Below are 22,061 nucleotides of genomic sequence, written 5' to 3'. Positions count from 1 at the left end.
CATCATCATCATCATCATCATCATCATCATCATCATCATCATCATCACCACCACCATCATCATCACCATCACCACCACCACCATCACCATCACCATCACCATCACCACCACCACCACCACCATCTGACCTTTACAGAAAAACTAAGATTTTGCAAAGTACTTTATATCTATTATGTCTATTAGCATCACAACTAACGTATGAAGTGAGCACCACAGGCATTGTGCTCCTCAGTTTACCAAGAAGGAGACTAGAGCTCATACACGTGAAATGAATTGCCCAGGGTCATACAGCTAATGAGTATACTGCACATGCACTGTGGTAAAGTAATATGTTAGGGGCCTGCTTAATGAACTCCTGGTTAATTCAGGCTAGCACCCCAATGAAAGCAGGTACAATCCTCCAGCCTCTTACACAAACACCCCATTTGTGGAAATCTACCAGGTATACCTTCTTCAATGGTCCCAAATGGAAGTGTCAGAATCTGCCAAGAGTTTGTGAACCACCACGATTATGTATACAAGTGGATAGAGGGGGAATTTCTTTGCATTGACCAAAAAATCAAGCTCATTCAGAAATTTAAGAGCTTGATTCCTTTACCAATGATCTATTATAGTCCTTCAAACTTCAAAATACTGTGCTCTTGTTCTCCAAATTCAGTAAGATTCCATACAATTTAACAAATATTTAAATGTCTACTGTGTGCAAGGCACTGGAAATACAAGGAAACAAAGAAAAAGCAAAAATGGAAAAAAAAATGGCTCCTGCCCTCAAGGAGATTACATTCTACTAGGGAAAATGTAAGGGGGGGTGGAAGGGAAGGATGAGATTTAGAGAAATAGAGCAGAGGAAGGAGCACATTCCAGACACAGCCAACAGTTTGTAAGACTATAAGGATGTTGTAGAAGGAACGCAAGAGAAGTCCCATTTGGCTGGAGGGTGTTGTATGTGGCAGGAAGTAACATGAAATGAGACTGGAAAAGCAGGTAGAGACAAATTGTGGAAAGCCTTGAATGCAAGTATTTTATCCTAGTTTATCCCAGAGAGAAAAAGGCAGCATCTAAAGACTTGTGAGCAGCAGTGACACGGTCAGACCAAGAAGCTTCTTTTGGCAGATGTATGGAAACCAGATGAGAGAGGGGGAGACTATAAGCATGATGTTGGCAAGGGAGACAACAGGGCTCAGCAAGGGAAAGGTGAAGAATGAGAAAGGAAGAGTCTGGAGCACTGATGAAGTTCGGGACCCAGGAGTCAAGAAGGATGGCTGTGCCCTCAACAGAAAGCACAGAATGCAGGAAGAACAGACACTGAGGAACACTACTGGAACTCAGTTTTGGACCTGCAGTCTTGGGGCTGCTGCTGAGCCAACTGGGCAGAGCTTCTGGTGGGCAGTTGGTGATGGGAGATTAGCATTCTGCAGAGAGACGAAGGGGATAATCACTGAACCCATGGGAACAGATGAAATCACCAAGGGAGAAACAACAGAGAAAGAAGTGGACCAGGAAAGGGCCTTGGAGGACACTTGTGTTTAGTAGGTGAGATGGATGAGGAACCAGTCAAAGAAACTGAGGCGCAGGACCAGGAGTGAGGGACAACAGAGAATCCAGGAGCAGGGGCAGTCAAACCCCTTACCCCCTCCAGTATCAAAAGCTGTAGGAAGGGAATGAGGACTAAGGAAAGGCCATCACATTTAGCAGTAAAGAGATTACTGGCAGTTTTGGAGAAAGGCGTCAGTCAAGTAGTCAGAAGCCAGAATGTAGTGTGGCTCCAGGGCCTGGCAGGGTCAGGTGAAATGTGCCAAGCATGTCTGTCTGTAGGTTCTGGGGAAGCAGTCATACCTAGGACGAGAGGCAGAGTCATCAAGCAACATATGGTAGAGGAGGTGAGAGGGGCTAGAATCAAGGGCACAAAAGAAGAGAGTTGGCCTGGACAAGAAGAATGGCTGATGCTTCTTCCGAGACTAGGGCAAAGGAAGAGAAGACAGGTGACGGTGGACTGGGGATGAGATATGGGAACCAAGATGGAAGGTCTCAATTTTCTCAGTAAAACTGAAGCTGATGCCCTCTGTTGAGACAGTGGTGTGGGGATACCCTGGTGGAGGGAGGGAGGAAGGGAAGACTTCTCAAGAACCCCTGAGGAGATAACAAGAAAGGGTCAATCAGAAGTGGATGCCCAGTTGAGTTCAGGTCAGAGGAGTGGGCCAGGCTTCATAGATCCTAGGTTTTCTCCAGCAGTAAAGGCAGCAGCTGGTGGGCTGATCCAGGGCTGAGAATTGGCAAGAACATAGGGGAAAGGGATTCAAAGGGGTAGGATGATGGTTAAGTCATGATAGGCCATACTATGAGGGGTAAGGCAGAGGAGATAGAAGATCCCAGAACAGAATTTCTGATTCTGATCAGTAGTAACAAATACACAGTGTGACACAAAATGCCCCTCAACAAAGCAGCAACTCAAACCCTTCTTGTAAATTCTGTCAATGCTTTCTTTGCCCAGTAGTTTTGAGATGCCCTGACTCTTAGCCCAAGGGCTAGGTCTCTCTGTCACAAAAGAACAAAAAAGCAGACTCTGAGGCCTGCTTGAGGCTTACCTGTCTGCGGTCTGCCTGGAGAGGTGGGGGCGGGGGCCGAGCACAGTCTCGGTAGAGCATTCTTAACCTCTCACACTGCACTTCTACAATCAGAAGCCGCTCCCCTGCAACATCACAAAGCAAACGTGGGAAATCCGCCACAAGAGAGCAGCAACAGGACACAACACACACTTACACAGAATTTTAAGATCTACAATCCTCTTTTCTCAATCCTATGAAGTAGTGAATATAAATATCACTTTTTCTCGATTTTTATTTTCTAGATGAAAAGACTGAGGCCCTAAGAACTCACAGTGAATACAGAGCAAGGACTTAACCCCAATCTTCCTGACTGCCCATCCAGCCCTCTGCCACACTCGGCCACACTGCTTCTCTCCCATTCCAGGAATTCCAAATCTTTTAGAATAGGAAGAAATTGCTCATAATTTGGCTTCAACAACCAACACATTTCACCAACATTTATTAAGCACCAATTAAGTGTAAGACACTATGATAACGAGTTGGGAGATACTAAGACAAACATCCCAACAGTGCCTGCCCTCAAGAAGCTGACATTCTATGTGTAGTAGGGGGGTTAGGAGGCAGTTTATCTTGGACATTTTTAAAAAGAGAGAGATTTTTTAAAAAAAAGAACACCTTAATTGATTCATTTACTATGTACTGGGGGCTTCATGTGCACTAGACACTATGGAGCATACAAAGTATGAGAGAGTCTCTGAATTGCTTCTGGTTAGATGGGGGGTTCTTGGCAGGACTCGGGTCAATGATGGAGCAGTGGAGAGGCCACAGTAAATCAGCTGGGGGGGGGGGGGGAGAAGGCCTTCTCTGAGCAGAGACAGAGAAACCTTCCAGACTTTGTAGAGGCAAAGAGGAAAGCATGTGAGCCACGGCCCCATAGCAGGGATGCTGAGGCACCCTGGACAGACGGTGCACAATGTCGCAGGTCCTGACTGAAGGACAAAGTCTGTGGACAAAATGAGCGAGAGACAAGGCTGAAGAAGGCAGCTGGGGCTGCCCAGGAGGACCATGGGCGCTTAGCTGACAAGCAGGATTTTGATTTGTTGGATAAGCGGGAACCACTGAAGCCATCTTTGTGCAGGGGAATGACATATTCAAAGCTGATTTAAAAAAGGTTAACTTGAGGGAAGGGTGAGCTGATGGAAGGCAGGGAAATCAGTTAATAAGTAATAAGAACTAGGTGGGGATGATGATTGGTGTGGAAATGAGCTGCTGGATGACAGCTAGCCCTGGTAAGCTGCCTAGGTGTGGGGCTAGGACAAAGACAGGGGAATTTTGCAAACGGGATTCTGTGGCTTTAAGCCTGGGAGGATGACAGACCCACTAAAGAACTCTGGGAGCAGAATGGCTGGGAAGAGAGCAGGATGGTTTTGGTTTGGGGCATGTTAACTCAGAGGTGTAAGCAGAGCAGACATGTGGAAATATTCAGAAGGTAGCTGGAAATAGACTAGGATTGGACCTGCAGACAAATATGTGGGAGCTGTCTTCAGAGAGGTGAAAGCTGAAATCCTGGGAAAGCAGAAGACCCAACTAAAGAAAAAGGAGAAGAACAAAGAAAAGAGTGTAAGCTGCAAGGCCTTAGGAACATAATGGACATGAAATTTCAGAGCTTCCTGCCCCTAACCGATTAGGAAGAATCCTGAATGGACTTAGAGCACTTTACTAATAGCAGTTTTCTTCTGTGGATGACATAGTAAACAAAAAGGAAATGCTTACCAGGAGCCGCAAACATAAGTCTCAGCTGCTGCCTAGTTCTGCAGTAGTGAAGTCACTTTTCAATGCACAAATTGTGATTATTTAGTAGAAGGTAACTGATAAGATAACCTTACTCTGCTAAGCTTAGAAAGCAGATACTTTAAAGAAGCAAATGATGAATTTGATCATTTACATCAGACCTGCACAACTTGGCAGTAAGCAGGGGCTAAAATTAAAACAGGCTAAACTTCTTTGGGCCAAAGACAGGTTAGACCAGAGACAGACTGCTGATGGTTAGTTGCTGTGGGTCACATGACAAACAGGAGAGTACACAGAGGCAACCCTACGTTTTTAGCAGGCCATTTGAAATTCTTTGGCAGGATGCTGATTTTACATGACCTTTAAAATCAGTCAAAACCTGTCTCTAAAAGAAGCCTGAGACAGAAACACCTAAACTGCAGTTAGTCAGATTGGGACGCAGCTCAAACAAGACATGAAGTTCATTCAGGGAGAAATTTGGGCCTGCTTAATTTCAGTTTAGGAGCTGAATGGATTTCCTTTAAGTTTTACAACTAAACATCCTCATTTCTCCTGGGCTTTCTTTCAGCCCTGTCTATATTCTACAATCTGTTATTTTCTAGCTATGACGTCTGATAAGGACAAGTCACAAAAGCAGATAATGAATAAGAAACGAAAAGGTGAAAGAACTTAAAGAATGGTCAGAGACCCAAAGCAGGAATAGGCATGGGGAAAGGCAAAAGGTAGAAGGGAATCTATAGTGACAGAAACAAGAAAATGACCCATTTCCGTTCAAAGAAGAAAAAAAATAAGGAAAACCTTAAAGAAAGCAAAAGATACACGTTTATTCCTTCTAGAACGGTAAAAGTTCCTGTGCAGTAAGGAAATGATAATCTAATCTTTAACTTCAAAATGATTCTTCACAACTTTCTAATTATGCCCCTGGAACAAAAGGCGAATTTTCATTTATATATGCACTTAAAGGACAGTTCTTACAGTATACACTTAACTTTGTTTTCAACCCAAATTTTGACAACAGCAATAGAGACTAACATCCCTAAGGATCGTTAAGTTTTAGTGAGAAAAAATAGGTGAAATGGTATAAATTTGAAAATAATTTTGAAATTTTGAAAATAAATTTGAAGAATAAAATTAAAAGCAGGGATAATTCATTTACAGCAGGTGTCTTTTCATACTGGCGGTGCAGGCCTGTGCAGTGCTATAGCCCTGAGTCCTGGGCTCTGAGTGCTTTATATGACAGGTGCTTAAGGAAATGGGCCCCAGTAATGCAGATGGTGCTATATGGCCACCATGATGCCGGATGATGGGAGGCACTTACCAGGACTGCATTCCTGGGATACGAGGTTGAGGACTTCAATAGCTGCTGGACACTGCTGTAGGAATTCTTCACAAAACAAACTGTCTTCTAAAAGCTGGGCCATGACCAGGCATGCTCTTGATGGTCAAAGATATTTAAGAACATTTCAGAACTGTCAGTAAGATCTTAATGTGGTCACCTTGAGAAATGAGCTTCAGATAAGTCTGCCCCTGCCTCCTAGGCTACCCTTGGGCTCTAAGCCCTGAGTCCTCTGGTTTTCCCTAAGCTGGATTCATCCAGGGCCCATGAGGATGCACAGAATTTACTGGTGCTAGGTGGCATGGGTGCTGAAGGGAATGATCCACAGTCTCAATGAGGGAGACACAAAAGAATGTGTTTTCAGCCCCAAAGCGGCAAAGGGTCAGCATAAGGCAGGCCCAAGCCGTTTCAGAGCTGGTGCTCACTGGCTGCACTGGGCAGTCCCCAGGTGGCCATCGTCGTGCTCTCCACCCTACTCCCCATGTTCTAAGGTGAGCGCACATGCTTACGGGTGCGAGAGAGACGAGCGGCCCACTCACCTTGTCCTGATCTCAGCAAGGAGCCGAACCACTGCCATTACTGGGGCTGAGCCGTCTCCTGTTGCAGGAAGTGAGGTATGAATAGATAGACTTCCCTCCTGAGGAAGCAACATGGACTGGACTGCCTGTACTACCTTCTCAGTAATGGACAGTTTATGAAGAGGCAAGGCCTGATGGCGGTGGTGGGGGGGGGCACGGCAAAAAGTTAAATTCAAGTAGTTAGTTTCTAAGAAATGAGGGTGTTATCATCTGGAGTAGTTAATTCTTATTTTGCACAGTCAATTTAAAAAATACCACACACACAGAAAACAAAATCACAACAAAGCAGCGAACACAGGAGCTCTCCACAACAAAGGAGCGCATCTCACGTCACGCACACGGCAGATTCCACACAAACACTGCTCTGAGATGCCCACAACCAGACGCATGCACCATCGTAAGCCACATTTAATTCAGCTACAGATTTTCCATATAGAATCTCTATATATTACTCATGACTGTGCAAATGACCATTGAGAGTGACATTGGATTTGAAAATGACCTTACCTCGGATCTTGGAACACAAAGTCTAGATAATGGAATAGTCAATGTGTCTGACGCTTGCGAGGTCTTTCTACAGTCTATGGGTGGAAATTTGACAGTGGCTATACCTTCCTGCTCATTGATTGATGCCACTACTCCAATGCTCCCGGATATTCCTCTCCCCAATACCTAGAGAGAGAAATGACTTAGCCCCAAGAATGCCCATGGCTTGCCAGTCATCTGTAGTGGAGGCCCTGTTGTGGCCGAAGTAAAAGACACCCTCAAACTTTAAAAGATGGCACTGAGTGTGAGAAGTGACATTTGTGTCAGTCTTAACCGACCTTCTTCAAATGCTACAGACAATTGGCGAAACTCAATGAGATAAGAGTTTGTATTTTATAAAATTACTTCACAAATGCCTCCACTGTGAACCTCCTCCAGAGTTCTCTCATGGCATGGAGGTAGTCGTGAGCTCTCCAAGGCTATACCAGCTGAAGGTGACCTCTGGCAAGTCATAGCAAGCTGGGAAGACTTCAGAAGTTGGGGGCTACAGATAAATTGTGGATTCCCCATCCAAAGACCAACTTAGCTAAGTGCAGAAAGTCAGTCAGAGACTTCCAGGCTCCAGACCTCACAGATAATGAGGAAATGAAACATGTATCATTGGAGGTAGGAGCAATGGTGGTCCAGTTCCAGCTGCTTGGATCACTCATTTTTTTTTTCCTTTTTTGGAGGGGGGAAGGCAGGGCAATTGGGGTTAAGTGACTTGCCCAAGGTCACATGGCTAGTTTTTTGTGTTAAGTGTCTGAGGCCGGATTTGAACTCAGGTCCTCCTGACTCCAGGGCTGGTGCTGTATTCACTGAGCCACCTAGTCGCCCCATGGATCACTCATTTTTTAAATAAGTAGCTGGTAAAAGGGTTCAGGACTGAATAAGTCACTTCAGAATTTAGCTTTAACCTCTAACTGTCTCATTGGGCTTAGAAGGCTTGTTCTACAGATCTTCAGCAGGGCAAGAAGAAGTTGTGAGTTCCAAAGTGAAAGTTCAGGGATAAAGAGGAGAGAAACAGAGTGTACTACCTGGACTTCAGACCCTATCTTGATGGTCTCTTTAAAGCCCCCAAGTGCACACAGAGCAGCCACGGCTTGTCGGGCAATCCTCTGAAGCTTGGCAAGCTTCCGGCCACTGCTACTCCCGTTCTCCAGGATGCTTTCAGCATATTTTCCCAGCTGGGGGATGTACATCAGGGCTTGAGACAGAACCTAAGGGAATGGAAGAGAGAGGATGGGGCTGGAATCTAGATCACTTTTTGGTATGAACCCTTCTTAGAAAAGAAAGAAAATGGAGTGGCCACATGATTGATAAGGTGGGTTCAGTCCTTCTGCATTCTAAATGACAGATACAACAATCCCATGGGGCTCCCATAGAGGCTCCAAGGGCCAGCGGTGTGAGTTTCACAGGTCTAGAGGCTCTTGTACAATCTCCGAGCTGGCAAACATAACCTTCATCATATGGGAAAATGGAACACTATTGCTAGGGAAGCAAAACAAAAACTGTCCACATGATCTAATTTATACTGTCTCCTCAATATCTAATTAATTTCAAGACATGATATAAGGAATTCACTTTAAAGACTATTGCAGTAAAGAGGGAATTGATTACAGAGCTTTAGGTAAAAAATACTGCTGTTAAACTATGCACTCTCTCTCTTGTTTTGTTCCTTCTTTCTTGCTGTTCATTCCATTGGTTATAATCCTTCTTTACAACTTGACTAATGTTTAATGTGAAGGTATCTGTAGAACCTATATTGGATTGCATGCTGCCATGGGAGGGAGGGGGTGAGGAGAGAGAGGGGAAGAAAATTTGGAACTGAAAGGATTGTGGAACTGAATGTTGTAAACTAAAAGTAAAAAATAAACTAAAAAAAGTACTGCTGTTTAATGCTTTATGATCAATCATGTCACTTCAGTGCAGCTAAACCAACTGCACCATACATGGACCAGCTTACGTCAGTATATAGAACACAACAGACAAATTCTCTATAAAACCTTTTGTTGATCACCACCCCCACTGGTGAGAAAGAATCTTGACTTTGCCCCCATCATAGTCTACCTTGCATCTCTCATATTTATGGCCAACAGAATATAAGCTCTTTGAGAGCAGGAGCAGTATAATTTAACATTTTTCTATCCTCCAGCACCAAGCACAGTTTCTTGCAGAGTAAATCTTAAGGTCTGAATTCCAAAGGGGGAATTGTGATCAAGGAAAATGGGATGTTATGAAGTGTTAGGACCAAAAAAAAAAAATCCCTGCCAAAACCGCCAGACAAGGATCATCAACAATATTTACCCAACTTCCCTTTACTAAAATCTCATGTGTGTTTCTGTATAGGGACCTCACAGGTTATCAGAGAAAGACACTGAAGATCAAGGTGACACAGAGGGTAAGTATCAGAGACAGGATTTAAACCCAGCTCCTCTGCCTCCAAAGTCACTGTCCTTGCTATTATACCACAAAACACTGAGAGCCACAACTGATCTCCTTTTCAATGAGGTACCTTTATTATTAATTATATATACTATAAACACATAATTATTCTTAATTAATTATAATTTAAAATGATTATTAATACCATTATGACTTTAATGTCAACTAAGCTTAGCCAAGTTGTAATGCTTACCTTTTCGGCAGTCGTCGTCCATATCTGAGCAGCATTCGACTCGGGTGCCATTAACAAACTATGAAGCAGGGCGATCACCTCTGCTGCCATGCTGTTGGCGACGTGGCCACTGATGAATGGGCGCACAGGGTCAGTTCTGGAGATGGAGACAGAATGGGATCATGTGCCCAAGAAGGCTGACCGAGGAAAGGACATGGCTTTCAGCATCATGACTACCCTGGAATATCTGTCTGTCACAATGAAACCAGTGCGGCTTGACAGAGTAAGTCAAAGTGCATTAGGCTGACAGGTATGGAGAGAATAAAGCAGATTATCAGTACAGAGAGGCTTAGCAGTTCGGGAACTGAGAATTCCAACAGGTATTTTTCTGTTCTTCCTCTCTTAGTGGAGGTCTTCAAAGATCTCCCATCCACAGAACAATTCCTCAAGGTGAAGGAGGCCCTAACCCTCATCTGCTCTGGGGTTTCCAGCACAAAATGACCTTCCCAAGAATAGCTATTTTTGACCCATCTTCCTTTACGGGGAAAAACACTGCCTATGTGTAATGAGAGCTGGGAGTGGGAGGCTTTGAGCTTTGGAGAGAAGGAACGACAATAAAGTCTACTACTTCTTTCTCTCAAGTTATATTTGGTGTTTCCTAGAGTAGTCCTTCAGAATAAATTCCCTTTTCTTTCCCTGGCCTGACTGTGGCCCTCTGGACCTCCATTAGCATCTCCAAACCGTGCATTTTGAAAAGCCTATAACTGACATAGATGTCAAAGACTTGAGAGAATTCTCTGTTTAGACCCAAGCAAACCACAATTCTAATGGTTGAGAAGTTGGTGCTTTATGATTGATGTCCTCATTTCAACTTTCCCACATCCCCTTCAACATTTATTATTTTCCTTATATGTCACATTAGCCAGTCTGATGGGCATGAGGTAGTACCTCAGAGTTGTTTTAATCTGTATTTCTCTAATCAACAGTGATTTAGAGCATTTTTTTCACACGACCAAAGATAGCTTTGATTTCTTTGAAAAATGCCTGTTTAGATCCATTGACCATTTATCATTTGGGAAATGACTCATATTCTCATAAATTTGTATGTCTCTGTTTCAAACAGGTAAAGGGAATGATACCAAATCAAGTCCTAAAAGCCAGTCCCTAAAAGAATAAATTTTAGATCAATTTGGAAAGTCTCTACCTGGCAAGTTCAGAATTCCTCTCACGACAAATTGAGGTCTGAGCAGTTTTCTTTTTGTCACCTGTAGACAGCCCACTCATGGTCTCTGGGTTGACAGTTTCCACAGGAGGCCCAACACTGACGATGAGGCCTGACTGGGCCCATTTGGTCGCTTTCCGAAGGGCAGCTGCAGCCTCTTCTGTAATCACTTCACAGCAGCCACTCTGAGAAATCAATACGATAGATGTTTGGGACACTTGGCCCTGCTGGGTCCCATACTAGCCATTAATAGCCTTATCACCTAAATGCTGCCAATCTGTTTTTAGCTGTGGTACTTATCTAAATGGAGTTGAGGAAAAAAAATACCACAGTACCATTCTAGAGCCCGCATCTTTAACACCTATCCTCTCTTCACATTTCAGGATGTGTATTTTAACACAGGTAACTGTCTTTGATCAGTTTACTTTAAAATAGCCTTAGTTAAGACACTGGCTTGTGAGAAATTCCAAAATTTCCCGTTTTCCTGTCCTGCTTTGTGGGGATCTGATGTTCTATTTCTCCATCGTGATGGATGGAGCTGACCAATGGAGGATGCTGCTGGATGCAGGCATGACATGTGCCTGAGGAGAGCAGGGTCCTCCATGCCAGGCTCACCTTTGTCATGTCTCGGTCCATTTTCACCACTTTCTCCATGTTGGCACCTGTGCCGAGTCTGAATGGCCGCCCCTCAGAACTGCTGCAAATGCAAAGGAAAAGGAAGTGGGGGGGTTGGGGGGGGCAGGCAGTTAGCAGGAAAAAAGAGATGAGTGGGCAACAAAAAGGAGGACAAGAGTCCCCAACGGGAAGTGGTCTGCTTAACACTAAAGTACAAGGGCACAACAAGACAGTTATCACTCGCATTCTGTAAGTGCCAACTGTGTCCCCTAGGACCTCTAGTGGTGCAACTGTAAGAGTGAAACAAGCCCTGCCCTCAAGGAGCTCACAATCTGTACTCTCCTCCCCCTCCCCAACAATAAATGGCAGATCAGGAGAGGCCTTTAAAGCAAGCGGCCCTTGAGCTGAGTCTTTTACAGGGGGCAGATGTGAGGAGGGAGAGAGACTTCCAGGCACAGGGAGAGTCAGCCAAGAGCACCCAGAAGCAAGAGGTGGGAGGCTGGACAAGAGGAGTAGTTAAGCACCGACTGTGTGCCCAGCACAGTGAGAAGCACCAGGAACACAAAGAGAGGAAAAGGAAGAGACAGGCCTGCCCTGGAAGAGCTCACAGTCTAGTGGGGAATAGGGACACACAATACAGACAGAGCATGAATAGCAATGATCCAGAAGGGTGGCCCTAGGGCTGGACAGAGACCAGGACAGGCTTCCTGGGGAAGGCGGGGAAGATGCCTGCAGTCTTGTTTGTTGGAACAACAAAGAGGTCAGTGTCACTGGATCAAACGCTGCGGAGAACATGGCAGGCAATACTAGAAGGGTGGGAAGAGCCAGTGCTGAGAAGGCTGGAAAGCCAAATAGAGAACTTACTGATTGGGGGTGGGGAGGCAAGGACATGGGGAGGCCTGTGTTTAGAAAGGCCAATTGGACTTATAATACCTCGTTGATTTATTAATTTAAAAGAACACTGCCCACAAATGAAATAGAGAAGAAAAAGAGCAAACCTCATAGTCATGTCCAAAAACTGATGGCGTGCCTCCCTCCCGCATCTGACCCCAGCTCTACGGCCGGAGCCCTGAGCACAGCGGTGCCCCTCGATGCCATGGCAGGCGTTCTAATGCTTGGCCGAGGGCTCCTCTGGGAGGCTGAGGATAACAGGCACTAGTCCAGCTTTAGATCCAAACAACTACTCTAGCTCCCTCAGGCTGCAGGACACCATTCCTGTTTGTCAGCACAGCACAGTGAAAGAGCCAGACTGAGTCAGGAGCCATGGGGGTGAAGCTGCCTCTGCCACTGATTAGCCTGGACAGTCACAGTCACATTTCCAGTTTTAACACTTGCACAGCCTCCCTAGGACCAGGGTGCCAGGTTATAAGACTGGTAAGGGAAAGAGCCAAGTCCTCTGACTCCAAGTCAGTGGCCCCCTATACCTGGCCACTCCTGACACCCCACATGACTACCTGGCCCAGTCACCTGCTTGCCCTCTTCCCTTCTGCTGGGTACAAAGCAGGCCACCTCCTTTTCTACCTCCTGATATGGGTGCAGTAATCAAATCAGTTTTACTGGAAAGGCCCTCTCCTATGCCTTGCCTTATGCACCTATGACTTCCCAAATCAAAGCCCCCAATACCTTGGCTACCACTCCCTTACACGTGACAGATCTTCCTGTTAGAATAAAAACCATAGTGGAGGGGCCATCTGCTTTTGTATTTATGTCCACAGTGCCTGGCACAGGTTAAGGGCTTAAGAAAGGTTTTCCATTCATGCCTTCATTCATTCTCTAATAGGATCCTCATGGGTTTGCAATATTTTGACACTGAGGATGTGTTTACTTGAGCATGTTTCCAAGATCCACCCACTTCACATGCATGGTACAACACTTCCCAGATCACCGGGTTCCATGGCATAGGGTCTCTGGCCACTGATGCAGATTGCCAGAGCTCTGTGGTTTGGGAAATAGTCTTTCTGGGCAGCCACAGCTGACCAGCCAACTGCCCCATGGCCAGGCTTGGGATCAGCCTCTCTGACACACCACGATAAAGGCTTTCATTATGCCCGACACAGCTTGGTAAAAAGATGCCCAAAGGGCAGTGTCCTCCTCAGGCTCTGAGAGCCCAGAGACCCCCTGATGTGATGAGGAGGCCTCAAAACTGATGAGTGAGGAGGGAGACTTCCACTATCATCCCCACCTTCTGCTGCCATCTCAATGGCTGGCCAGGTCTGATTTACCTTAGCAATGGCTGCAGGACCTCATGGGATGACTGATCTTCCCTCTTGTGAATAAAAATAGAAAGCTTGCCATCCACTGCCTCGCTCTCCTCTCCAGGGTCTTTGTCACCTCTGATGGAATTCTTTGGACTAGCTTTTGCCAAGGCTGTATCCGGTTCAGAGGCAGTAGGAGAAAGCACAGTCTGGCATCCTTCAAGCAAAAGGCAAAACCCCATTAGACGATGTTCACAATTCTGCTCCTAGTGCCCCTGCCCTGGCAAAAGGCTGCCCCTATCTTGTCTCCTCCCATATAAAATTGGCCCTGCTGTGCGTCGAGGCACGTTAAATACCACTGAATGACAAACTGGAACAAGACTGCACCTTGGGGAGGCTTTCTGTCCTTCCCAGCTCTTTACCTGGGACCACATAGTCTGCCAATTTTGCCAGGAGCAGGGATGCAATCTTGGAAGCTGGATCACTGGGATCGTCCTGCTCGCTGTTCAGGGAGGGCACCGAGTAGCTCCATGGAGGAAGCTCCACATTCCCACAATCCTCCACGCTCATCAGAGGCAGCGCTGCCCGACACAGCTGAAGGATGATCAGGACCAGCTTTGGAGAAGGGCGCTGGTCAAGCAGCAGAGAGAGAAGCTTGGACACACATGCTGGCTGGCTCAGGATTGCTTTCCCAATATGACTCCTGGAAAGGAAAATAGGGCATATAAGATGAGACTGAAAATAAATACAATTCTCTGAGGTAAGACCAATTAATCTCTTGAAAACAGACTTCAGGGGTGGCTAGTGGCGCAGTGAATAGAGCACCGGCCCTAGAGTCAGGAGGATCTGAGTTCAAATCCTTAACACTTACTAGCTGTGTGACCTTGGGCAAGTCACTTAATCCCAATTGCCCTCCAAAAAGAAAAAAAAGGAAAACAGATTTCATAAAGAAGACATCCTGGCTTTGGCACTAGCATTTTATGAGTACATGCAAACATCTGGAACATCTTTGCTCTCTCCAAAGTTACCAAATCCTGTGGCCTTTTCTTAGTCCTTACCCCTCAGCCCTCTTTGCAGCCTCTGACACCATCAATCACCCTCTTTTCCTAGACACTCTCTCCTCCCTGTGTCTTCAGGACATTGTCCCCTCCTGGTCCTCCTCCTCTTTGTCTCCCCAGGCCTTCTCAGTCACCTCCGTTGACACAACCATTAAGTGCACTTGGTCCCCAAGGTTCTCCCCAGGGCCTTTTCTCTTCTCTCTCTGCACCACCCCCTGTAATGATCCCTCACTGACTCACAGATCTCTCTATCTGGCCTTGACTTCTCTCTGAGCTCTAGCCCCACAGCACCAGCCAACTTTGGGACATCTCTAACTGAACGCTCTGCAGACACTTCACACTCAACAAGCCCAAGAACTCATTATCTTTCCCCCAAAATCTAACCCCCCTTTTCCAGTTTCCTTAATACAAGATGTCAGGGATACCACCATCCTCTTGATCACTCAGCCTCTCAACTCGGTGTCATCCTTAATGCACCTGTACTTACCCAAGATATCCAATCTGTCACCAAATTCTGTTGTTTCTGGCTTTACAGCATGCCTCATCTATGTTCCCTTCTCTCCACGCACATGGTCATCAACTAGCAGTAGGCCCTTGTCACTTGCCAGGACTACTGCACTGGCCTTTTAACTGGCCTTCCTGTCTAGTCTCTCATCACTTCAAACCATCCTCCCCTCAAGGACAAAGGCATTTTCCAAAGACACATGTCTACCCATGTCACTCCCTGCTGCTCCCATCACAGACTAGCCCTTTCCCACTTTCGGGGGTCCAGCACTGGCCCCTCTGCTGCTCCTCACCTCCTGACATTCTGCCTTATCCACGGCTGTCTCCCAAGCTGGGAACACTCTGCCTCCTCCTCCCTGGCTTCCCTGGAGCCTCAGTTCCAATCTCACTCTCTACAGGAGGCCCCCAGTTACACAGTCGTTAGCACCTTTCCTAAGAGAGGTCCTTCTTCTCCTTCTGTGTCTTGTAAATACCTGGCTATGTGCATGTTGCTTCCCCTAGCTGAGTGCAAGCCCCCTGAAGCCAGGAACAGTGTTTTTTCCCCTTCCTTTATATCTCCAGAACTGAATATATGCTTTTTGACTACTGGCTGATAATTAAAAATATTATTTCTCAGTATTTTGTGCCTGCTGAAATTGTGAGTTTTCAAGGCAAAGGATGAATGTCACTACCTAAAATCAACAGATAATTCAAGATTTCCAGGGCCCTTCTTCCAGTCCTGGCAGCTCAATGACATTTGATGAAAGAGGGTTCCACCAAGCAAAAAAGTTCAGTGATTGGCAGAAAACACTCAGCTCTTCTATTTGGCTTAATTTAAGGGAACAAGGGAAGAAAACAAACATTTATTAAGTGCCTACTATGTGAGGGGAACTCAGTGCTTTATAAATTAATCTTATTTGATCTCTTTCAACAAGGGAATATTATGAGTATGTCAAGCTTTGCAGGCCTCTGGCTTCAGAAGTTGCTACAACTAGGTCTGTCTGACTTCTCCAGACTGGCCCAGAAAACCTAAGCAGTGGGCCCTGGCGTTTTATAGGGACTCTATGTCCCTGCTAACCTCGGAGCTCAGTAATGATGCTATTAAACCACTGGAGGATTTCTTCTTCTGAAAGCACGGTATGAGAAGAAGAGTTAATTGGAGGCAATGGAAGGTTATGCTCTAGTCTTGCCAGCAAGGGGATCTGGTCTTTGGTTACTGAATGCAATTAGTGGACTAGCAGCTGCTGCCCCCCAGGGATTAACACAAATGATAACATTATCTTATGATGCAGAAATAAACCTACACATCATCGGCTCTGGCACAAAACTGGAGAGCTCTTGAGACTGTCATTGGGATTCTTTTTTTTTTTCTGCTTTTTGGAGGGGGGGAGGGCAGAGCAAGTGGAGTTAAATGACTTGCCCAAGGTCACATGGCTAGTAAATGCCAAGTGTCTGAGGCTGGATTTGAACTCAGGTCCTCCTGACTCCAGGGCCGGTGCTCTATTCACTGTGCCACCTAGCCACCCAATCACTGGGACTTTTCAAAGGGAGATGGAGTTTCAGAAACCACCCAAGGTTCGGGGTTTTGAGGATAGTGTGGCCCACCGTTCCTGGTGCCCCCTCCCCACCCAGGCTGCCCTACACCGCACCTGGAGAGGTCGTTCAGAAGGCTGAGGACATCTTGAAGGGCGTCATTGCCAGCAGCCTGGTTGCCACAGCATTCGGTTGCTCGGGCGAGGTGGTTGGTGAGCAGGCTGGATACCTGACGTGCCAGGCCCGAGTGCACAGCCTCAGTTGAGCCACCTTTAGGGTCAGAGACAGGACGCACATGGTGAGAGGGCAGCAAACCTGAGATCTGGCATGACCGCCAAGGACTGGCCACAAGCAGCTGCTAGCTTTGGGAAGACTCTTTACTGGTGCTTCCTGAATTTTGCTCTAGGCGTTCCTTGCTGAGGAATAGGCCTCAAGGAAACTCCTCACTAGTTACAAGGGAACACAATTCCACAGATAAGCAGGAAAGTCATCTTCTGCAGATCAGCACCTGCTCTGCAGCTCCAGGGGTGGGGAGCTTGGGGGACACTGAGAGGTGAAGGAGCTTCCTAGGCACACAGACAGAACGCTGCAGGAAGGGCGTTAGTGCTCCCTTCACCCATCTGGCCACTGTGGTCTTTCCACTGCATACAATCTTAATGAGAATACACTGTGCCTTCTCATTAGAACACCGAATTTTCCTCTGGCATGGTTTTAAGAGCTCTATCTTAAGCACAAAATTGAAAATGAATGTTCTCTAGAAATATAACTAGTAAAAGCTATCTTAATGCTAACCCATTAGCAATGAAACCATTTCACTGAATCACCTTATAACTAAATGTAGAAAGAAAGGAGAAGCTGCTTAACTTTGGGGAGGTAGAAAAGCTGTTTCCAAAAAATCTAGCAGGGGTGAGGAACCTGTGCCCTCGAGGTCACATGTGGCCCTCTAGATCCCCAAGTGCAGCTCTTTGACTGAATCCAAACTTCACAGAACAAATACCCTTAACAAAAGGATTTGTTGGGGCGGCTAGGTAGTGCAGTGAATAGAGCACAGGCCCTGGAGTCAGGAGGACCTGAGTCCAAATCCAGCTCAGACACTTGACACACTTACTAGTCATGTGACTTTGGGCAAGTCATTTAACCCCAATTGCCCTCCAAAAAGGAAAAAAAAAAACCCAAAAGGATTTGTTCTGTAAAACTTGGACTCAGTCAAAAGGCTGCACCCAAGGACCTAAAGGACCTAGAGGGTCACACATGGCCTTGAGGCTGCAGGTTCCCCATCCCTGTGTCTTAAGGAAATCCTTTAGCTCAGAGGCTCCCAAGCTTATTTGGTCTACCACCCCTTTTCAAAAAAAAATTTTTCAGTGCCCCCCTGGAAATCGACTTTCTTTAATCTTTTAATGGTTTTAAAAAAAAAAAGTACATCAATTGAGCCCCCCTCGATCATTCCAGCACCCCTCAGGGTGGGAGCCTTTGCTTTCACTCAGAGTTTTCTCAGAATCAGTGAGAAGAAAAGCCTCTCACTGCACGAGCTGGGGGTGGGGTGGGGGCAGTGACTCCCCTCTTCTCACCTTCTTCTTTTTCCCACTCTACACAGCGATTGGCGAGCACCTGGAAGGCTGCCCAGGCCATGGCGGCCACCTTCTGCTTCTTGGTCTGCTTCTCACTGGAGCCAGCTTCAGTCTGACTGCTCAAGCTACAGAGTCTGTCCATGAGCTGGACAAGGCCACTTCGGACCAGGCACTTTTCTTCACTCCTTCATATGGAGAAGAAAAAGGCATCAGAAAAGTGGTCTAAGTGAAAGATCCTCCCAGAATGACAGCGTAATACTAAGCTCATTGGGCAGGTTAGAAAGACGTCTGGGGGAGGTCTCTGACCAGTAGCACACACAGTTAAGACCTTACAAGATGCTTCATGACAGCACCTTCACAAGAAAGGACCAATTCACTGCGCTTTTTTTCTCCTTAAACAAAACCAACAACTGAAAGTTAATAAGGGTAGCTTGGGTTTACTACAATGGTCAAGCTGTCCACTGAAGAAGAGCTCTAGGAGGGTTAGACTGTGACCACGTTTCCGGAGGAAAGTCAATGTCTAAGCTTACAAATGTCTTTCACCATGCTATTTCTTCCTGACAGGTCATCTTCCAGGTCATCCATTTTCACAACATAATGCAATTATCAACGTCTGTTTATGACTCTAGAGGAATCAACATTATGGAATTTACAAGGGGTCTTAAAAATGGTAAGAGATTTAATAAATCCAAAGTCGGGGGCAGTGACAACTTCTTTTGAACCACAAAAGCCTGTAAACTCAACACAACTGAAAGCCAATAGACTCAGAGCTCAAATTTTTAAAATGGTAACTGGAATAAAAGCAATCACGTCGTGAATGTTTTCCCAAAGGAGAGCTGAGACTGCTCTCCTTCCTCACCAGTGCAGCGCCTCTTAAAACTCCCAGATAACTCCAAAGCCTGGCCCTGATGCCAGATGAGGACTCTCCTGACACCCTCCCCCAAGCCATCAGGGCCTCCCCAACAAATTTACTGTGCATAGAAGTGCACATGCACATTTTGCCTCCCTCAGTCGAATGTCAGCTCTTCCAGGGCAGGAACCACTTTATTTCTACCTTTGTATCTCCAGTGATGGGCATGTGGTAGATGCTTAATGAAAGCTGTTTGATTCGTTGCTCCCTCACTCACAAGGAGGGGAATGTTTTAACAAGATGCTCAGCTTCCTAAGAGTCCAGCTGCAGGCTGGCAGTCTCTTACCTGGTGTAAGGTATGGTGCATAAGAGGCCAATGCTATTTGCACAGGCGATAGGATAGCGAGCACACAGGGACACCACAGAGGTCATGGTCTCTCCAAAAGCCTCCTGTACCTGCTCCACCATGCCACCACAAGTCAGTTCTTCGATTCTATGAAAACAGACATCGAAACACATTTCTCAGACAAGTCAAAGAGGGCAGTGATACTGAAAAATCACAGAAGAACTTCTGCAAGCAACTCGACGGGTCCAGAGCCATGGACTCTGAGAGCCACAGACAGGATCTCACCCTTATTTTGTTGATGAAGAGAGGATTGTTCAAATCATCCACTTAGCAAATGGCACATGTGAGACCAGCACCCAAGCGTTCTAAAAACATGGGCTGATTCTTCCCCAATTCCCCAAGAGAAAAAGAGAACGTGGAGCTTGATGTCTTGAAGGCTCTCTGACTGGCTGAGAAGGGGTGTCCTTATGTGACACAAAGCACGTCTGACAGGAGGCAGGCTTTCCCGATTTCTGTTCAGGACTTTCTGAGCACATGTGCTCATGGCCAACCTGTACCTGAGCCTGCAATTCTTGGCTAGAGTCTGATGAGATTAGAAAAATAACTAACTAGGGGTGGCCAGGTAGCACAGCGAGTAAGAGCACCACCTCCAGTGTCGGGATGACCTGGGGATCAAATCCAGGCTCAGACACTTATTACCCACCCAGAAACAGCTGGCCGTGTAACCTTGAGCAAGTTACTTAACCCCGACTGCTTTAAAAAAAAAAAAAAGAAAAATAACTAACTAGATATCAAAAAACAACAAAAGCTTAAAAATACACAAAGGGAAAAGAGATCACAAGGGATCATGAGAGTAAAAAAAATCTACTATTATTATTGCCATAAATTACATATGATTTTCTTTTAAAATACTAGGATTTATTCCTTATTCTGACTTTTTATATTTGTTGAGATTGTTACCAATTTTATAATTAAAAAGAAAACAAAAATATTGCCAGTAGCTGGCATGGGATGCAGAGTGAACTAAAGCCACATCCATGGCCTTCAGTCTCAGTCTTCTCTGTCACTGATTAAAGGTCCTGGGTGAGTGGGGAAGGCAAGTGAGGAGCTCTATGACCATTCAGCTGCAAGCGGCCAAGTGTAAAAGGCACAACTTGTCAAAAGCGGCTGTAAAATTGCTCTAAGTTAGCAAACGATAATTTTCGGTTTGCTTGGTTACTGCCCGTGTGTTCTGGCCCCAGAGAAGTCTACAGAATGGCTTCCCTCATTAGTGGGAAGAGCTTCTTATGGTCATTTTCTTGTGAGGGAGCTCACTAAAGGAGAAAAAGAGAAGTTGGGGGCGGGGTGAAGGAAGTGGCTCACTCCTACATGGACAGCAGTGAACGATGACTGACCTGGGTCCACCCTGAAGCACCATTGTGACTGGCCCTACGAGATGCGTCACCCCACCGACTCGGACGGCTGCGGTCAGCAGCTCCCGCATGTGCACGAGCGCCTGCTTCCGGGTGTTCCCACGCCGCCACCTGGTCTGAGCAGCGAGCAGAAAGCTGCTGCTGGACACCTGAAACACCAGAGACCAAAGCATGCTCTAATGACCGCTGTGTTCCTGGTCTGACCAGCACTCTGGGCTGTCACACTGTGCATAACGGGGAATGAGAGGGGGGCGAGGAGTGACCTACTGCTTGGTCTGGGTTGGTCCCAATGAAGGCAAACAGCTGTCCTAACAAGACGCTGTACGTAGGTTTGTCCCTGCTGTCCTCGATCGCCAGAGACTGAAGGAGCGTGAAGGAGCTGCTCCGGTGGCTGGGGACGTGTCGACGCCTGTGCAGAACAGCTCTGGGTCAGGCGGTGGCTGGCTGCTGGTGCGCCTGGTCAAACCCTGGGCCCTGCACCCACCACACCACAGGTAGCTCACCTCTGGCTTGCTCGGGTAAACTCCAAGTCTTCGTTCCCAATCATTTCCAGGTCAGATGGAGCAGACATGCTGCGGAGAAATACAGGCTGCCGGACGGCATGAGTGATCACCTTGGTCTCTGATGCTGATTTACAGGCTGGAACGTGAGGTGAGAGAGTGGCTCCATCATTATGCTGTTCTGCCCTTACCGTGCTCCCACCCCTGTCCCAAAGCATTCCTCCTTCCCTGTGTGCCCCCCGCCCAAGCACCAAGATGATGCCAACGCTCACAGCTCTGAAAGCCCAGCAAGCATCCTCCAGTCCCAAGGCATTTTCTAACCTCAGGTAATTAAGATTTAGTTCTTACTAATTTAATGAGAGAGATTCTCTAAGAAGTCTGAAAGAATCCCCTTAGCTTCCTGCAAGGTCACTTTTTATTTCAATACAGGCATTTCATGGAGCAGAAGGTGGCAAAGAGCAAGAGATGCTGACATTAGTGATGTCCGGGTCACAGCTCTGGGACATGGAGGACTCTTGGAGGGTATCTAGGCCAGCAATTCTCCAAGTGGGTTCCCAGGCCCCCAAGACCCTATCAGGGGGTTCACAAGGTCAAAATTATGTTCATCATCACACTAAGGTATCATTTGCCTATTAAAACACTCCTCCCTTTTCCAACTATATATCTGTGGGAGGTGAGATTTAAACCTATCTCAACAGATTAAACACAGAAGCACCCATGAAAATCTGGGTCTAAATATTAAATATTAATATTAAATATTAAGCTAAATATTAAAGAGATTTGAAAAAAATATGTAAAATAATGCCAATCTCACTAAACTTCTTTGTTTTTGGAAAATGTAGCTATTTTAAAATTTTAAAGTGCTATACAACATAATAAATTTATT

General features: G+C 46.2%; 1 protein-coding gene across 1 annotated transcript in view; it reads right to left on the bottom strand.

Annotated features, from left to right (window-relative positions):
• HECTD4 (HECT domain E3 ubiquitin protein ligase 4) overlaps window positions 1-22,061 on the bottom strand; it is a 159,495-nt gene that overhangs the window by 42,111 nt on the left and 95,323 nt on the right. Inside the window, exons 30-45 of the mRNA XM_069081884.1 lie at window positions 21,179-21,314; window positions 20,943-21,084; window positions 20,658-20,824; window positions 19,264-19,410; window positions 18,068-18,252; window positions 16,616-16,769; window positions 13,848-14,128; window positions 13,453-13,642; window positions 11,231-11,312; window positions 10,598-10,800; window positions 9,415-9,550; window positions 7,814-7,996; window positions 6,759-6,923; window positions 6,213-6,382; window positions 5,656-5,771; window positions 2,586-2,689 (exon numbers count right to left, since the gene is read on the bottom strand). Of these exons, the coding sequence (XP_068937985.1) occupies window positions 2,586-2,689; window positions 5,656-5,771; window positions 6,213-6,382; window positions 6,759-6,923; window positions 7,814-7,996; window positions 9,415-9,550; window positions 10,598-10,800; window positions 11,231-11,312; window positions 13,453-13,642; window positions 13,848-14,128; window positions 16,616-16,769; window positions 18,068-18,252; window positions 19,264-19,410; window positions 20,658-20,824; window positions 20,943-21,084; window positions 21,179-21,314 (2,561 nt within the window). The remainder of the gene's footprint in view (window positions 1-2,585; window positions 2,690-5,655; window positions 5,772-6,212; window positions 6,383-6,758; window positions 6,924-7,813; window positions 7,997-9,414; window positions 9,551-10,597; window positions 10,801-11,230; window positions 11,313-13,452; window positions 13,643-13,847; window positions 14,129-16,615; window positions 16,770-18,067; window positions 18,253-19,263; window positions 19,411-20,657; window positions 20,825-20,942; window positions 21,085-21,178; window positions 21,315-22,061) is intronic.

This window comes from Petaurus breviceps, unplaced genomic scaffold (assembly GCF_028583685.1).
Source record: "Petaurus breviceps papuanus isolate PSGF00001 unplaced genomic scaffold, PetGlider_PUasm1.0 99, whole genome shotgun sequence".
In the NCBI taxonomy this organism is placed as follows: Eukaryota; Metazoa; Chordata; class Mammalia; order Diprotodontia; family Petauridae; genus Petaurus; species Petaurus breviceps.
The sequence above is the reverse complement of the archived record's forward strand: the minus strand, read 5'-3'. Positions and strand labels throughout refer to the sequence as shown.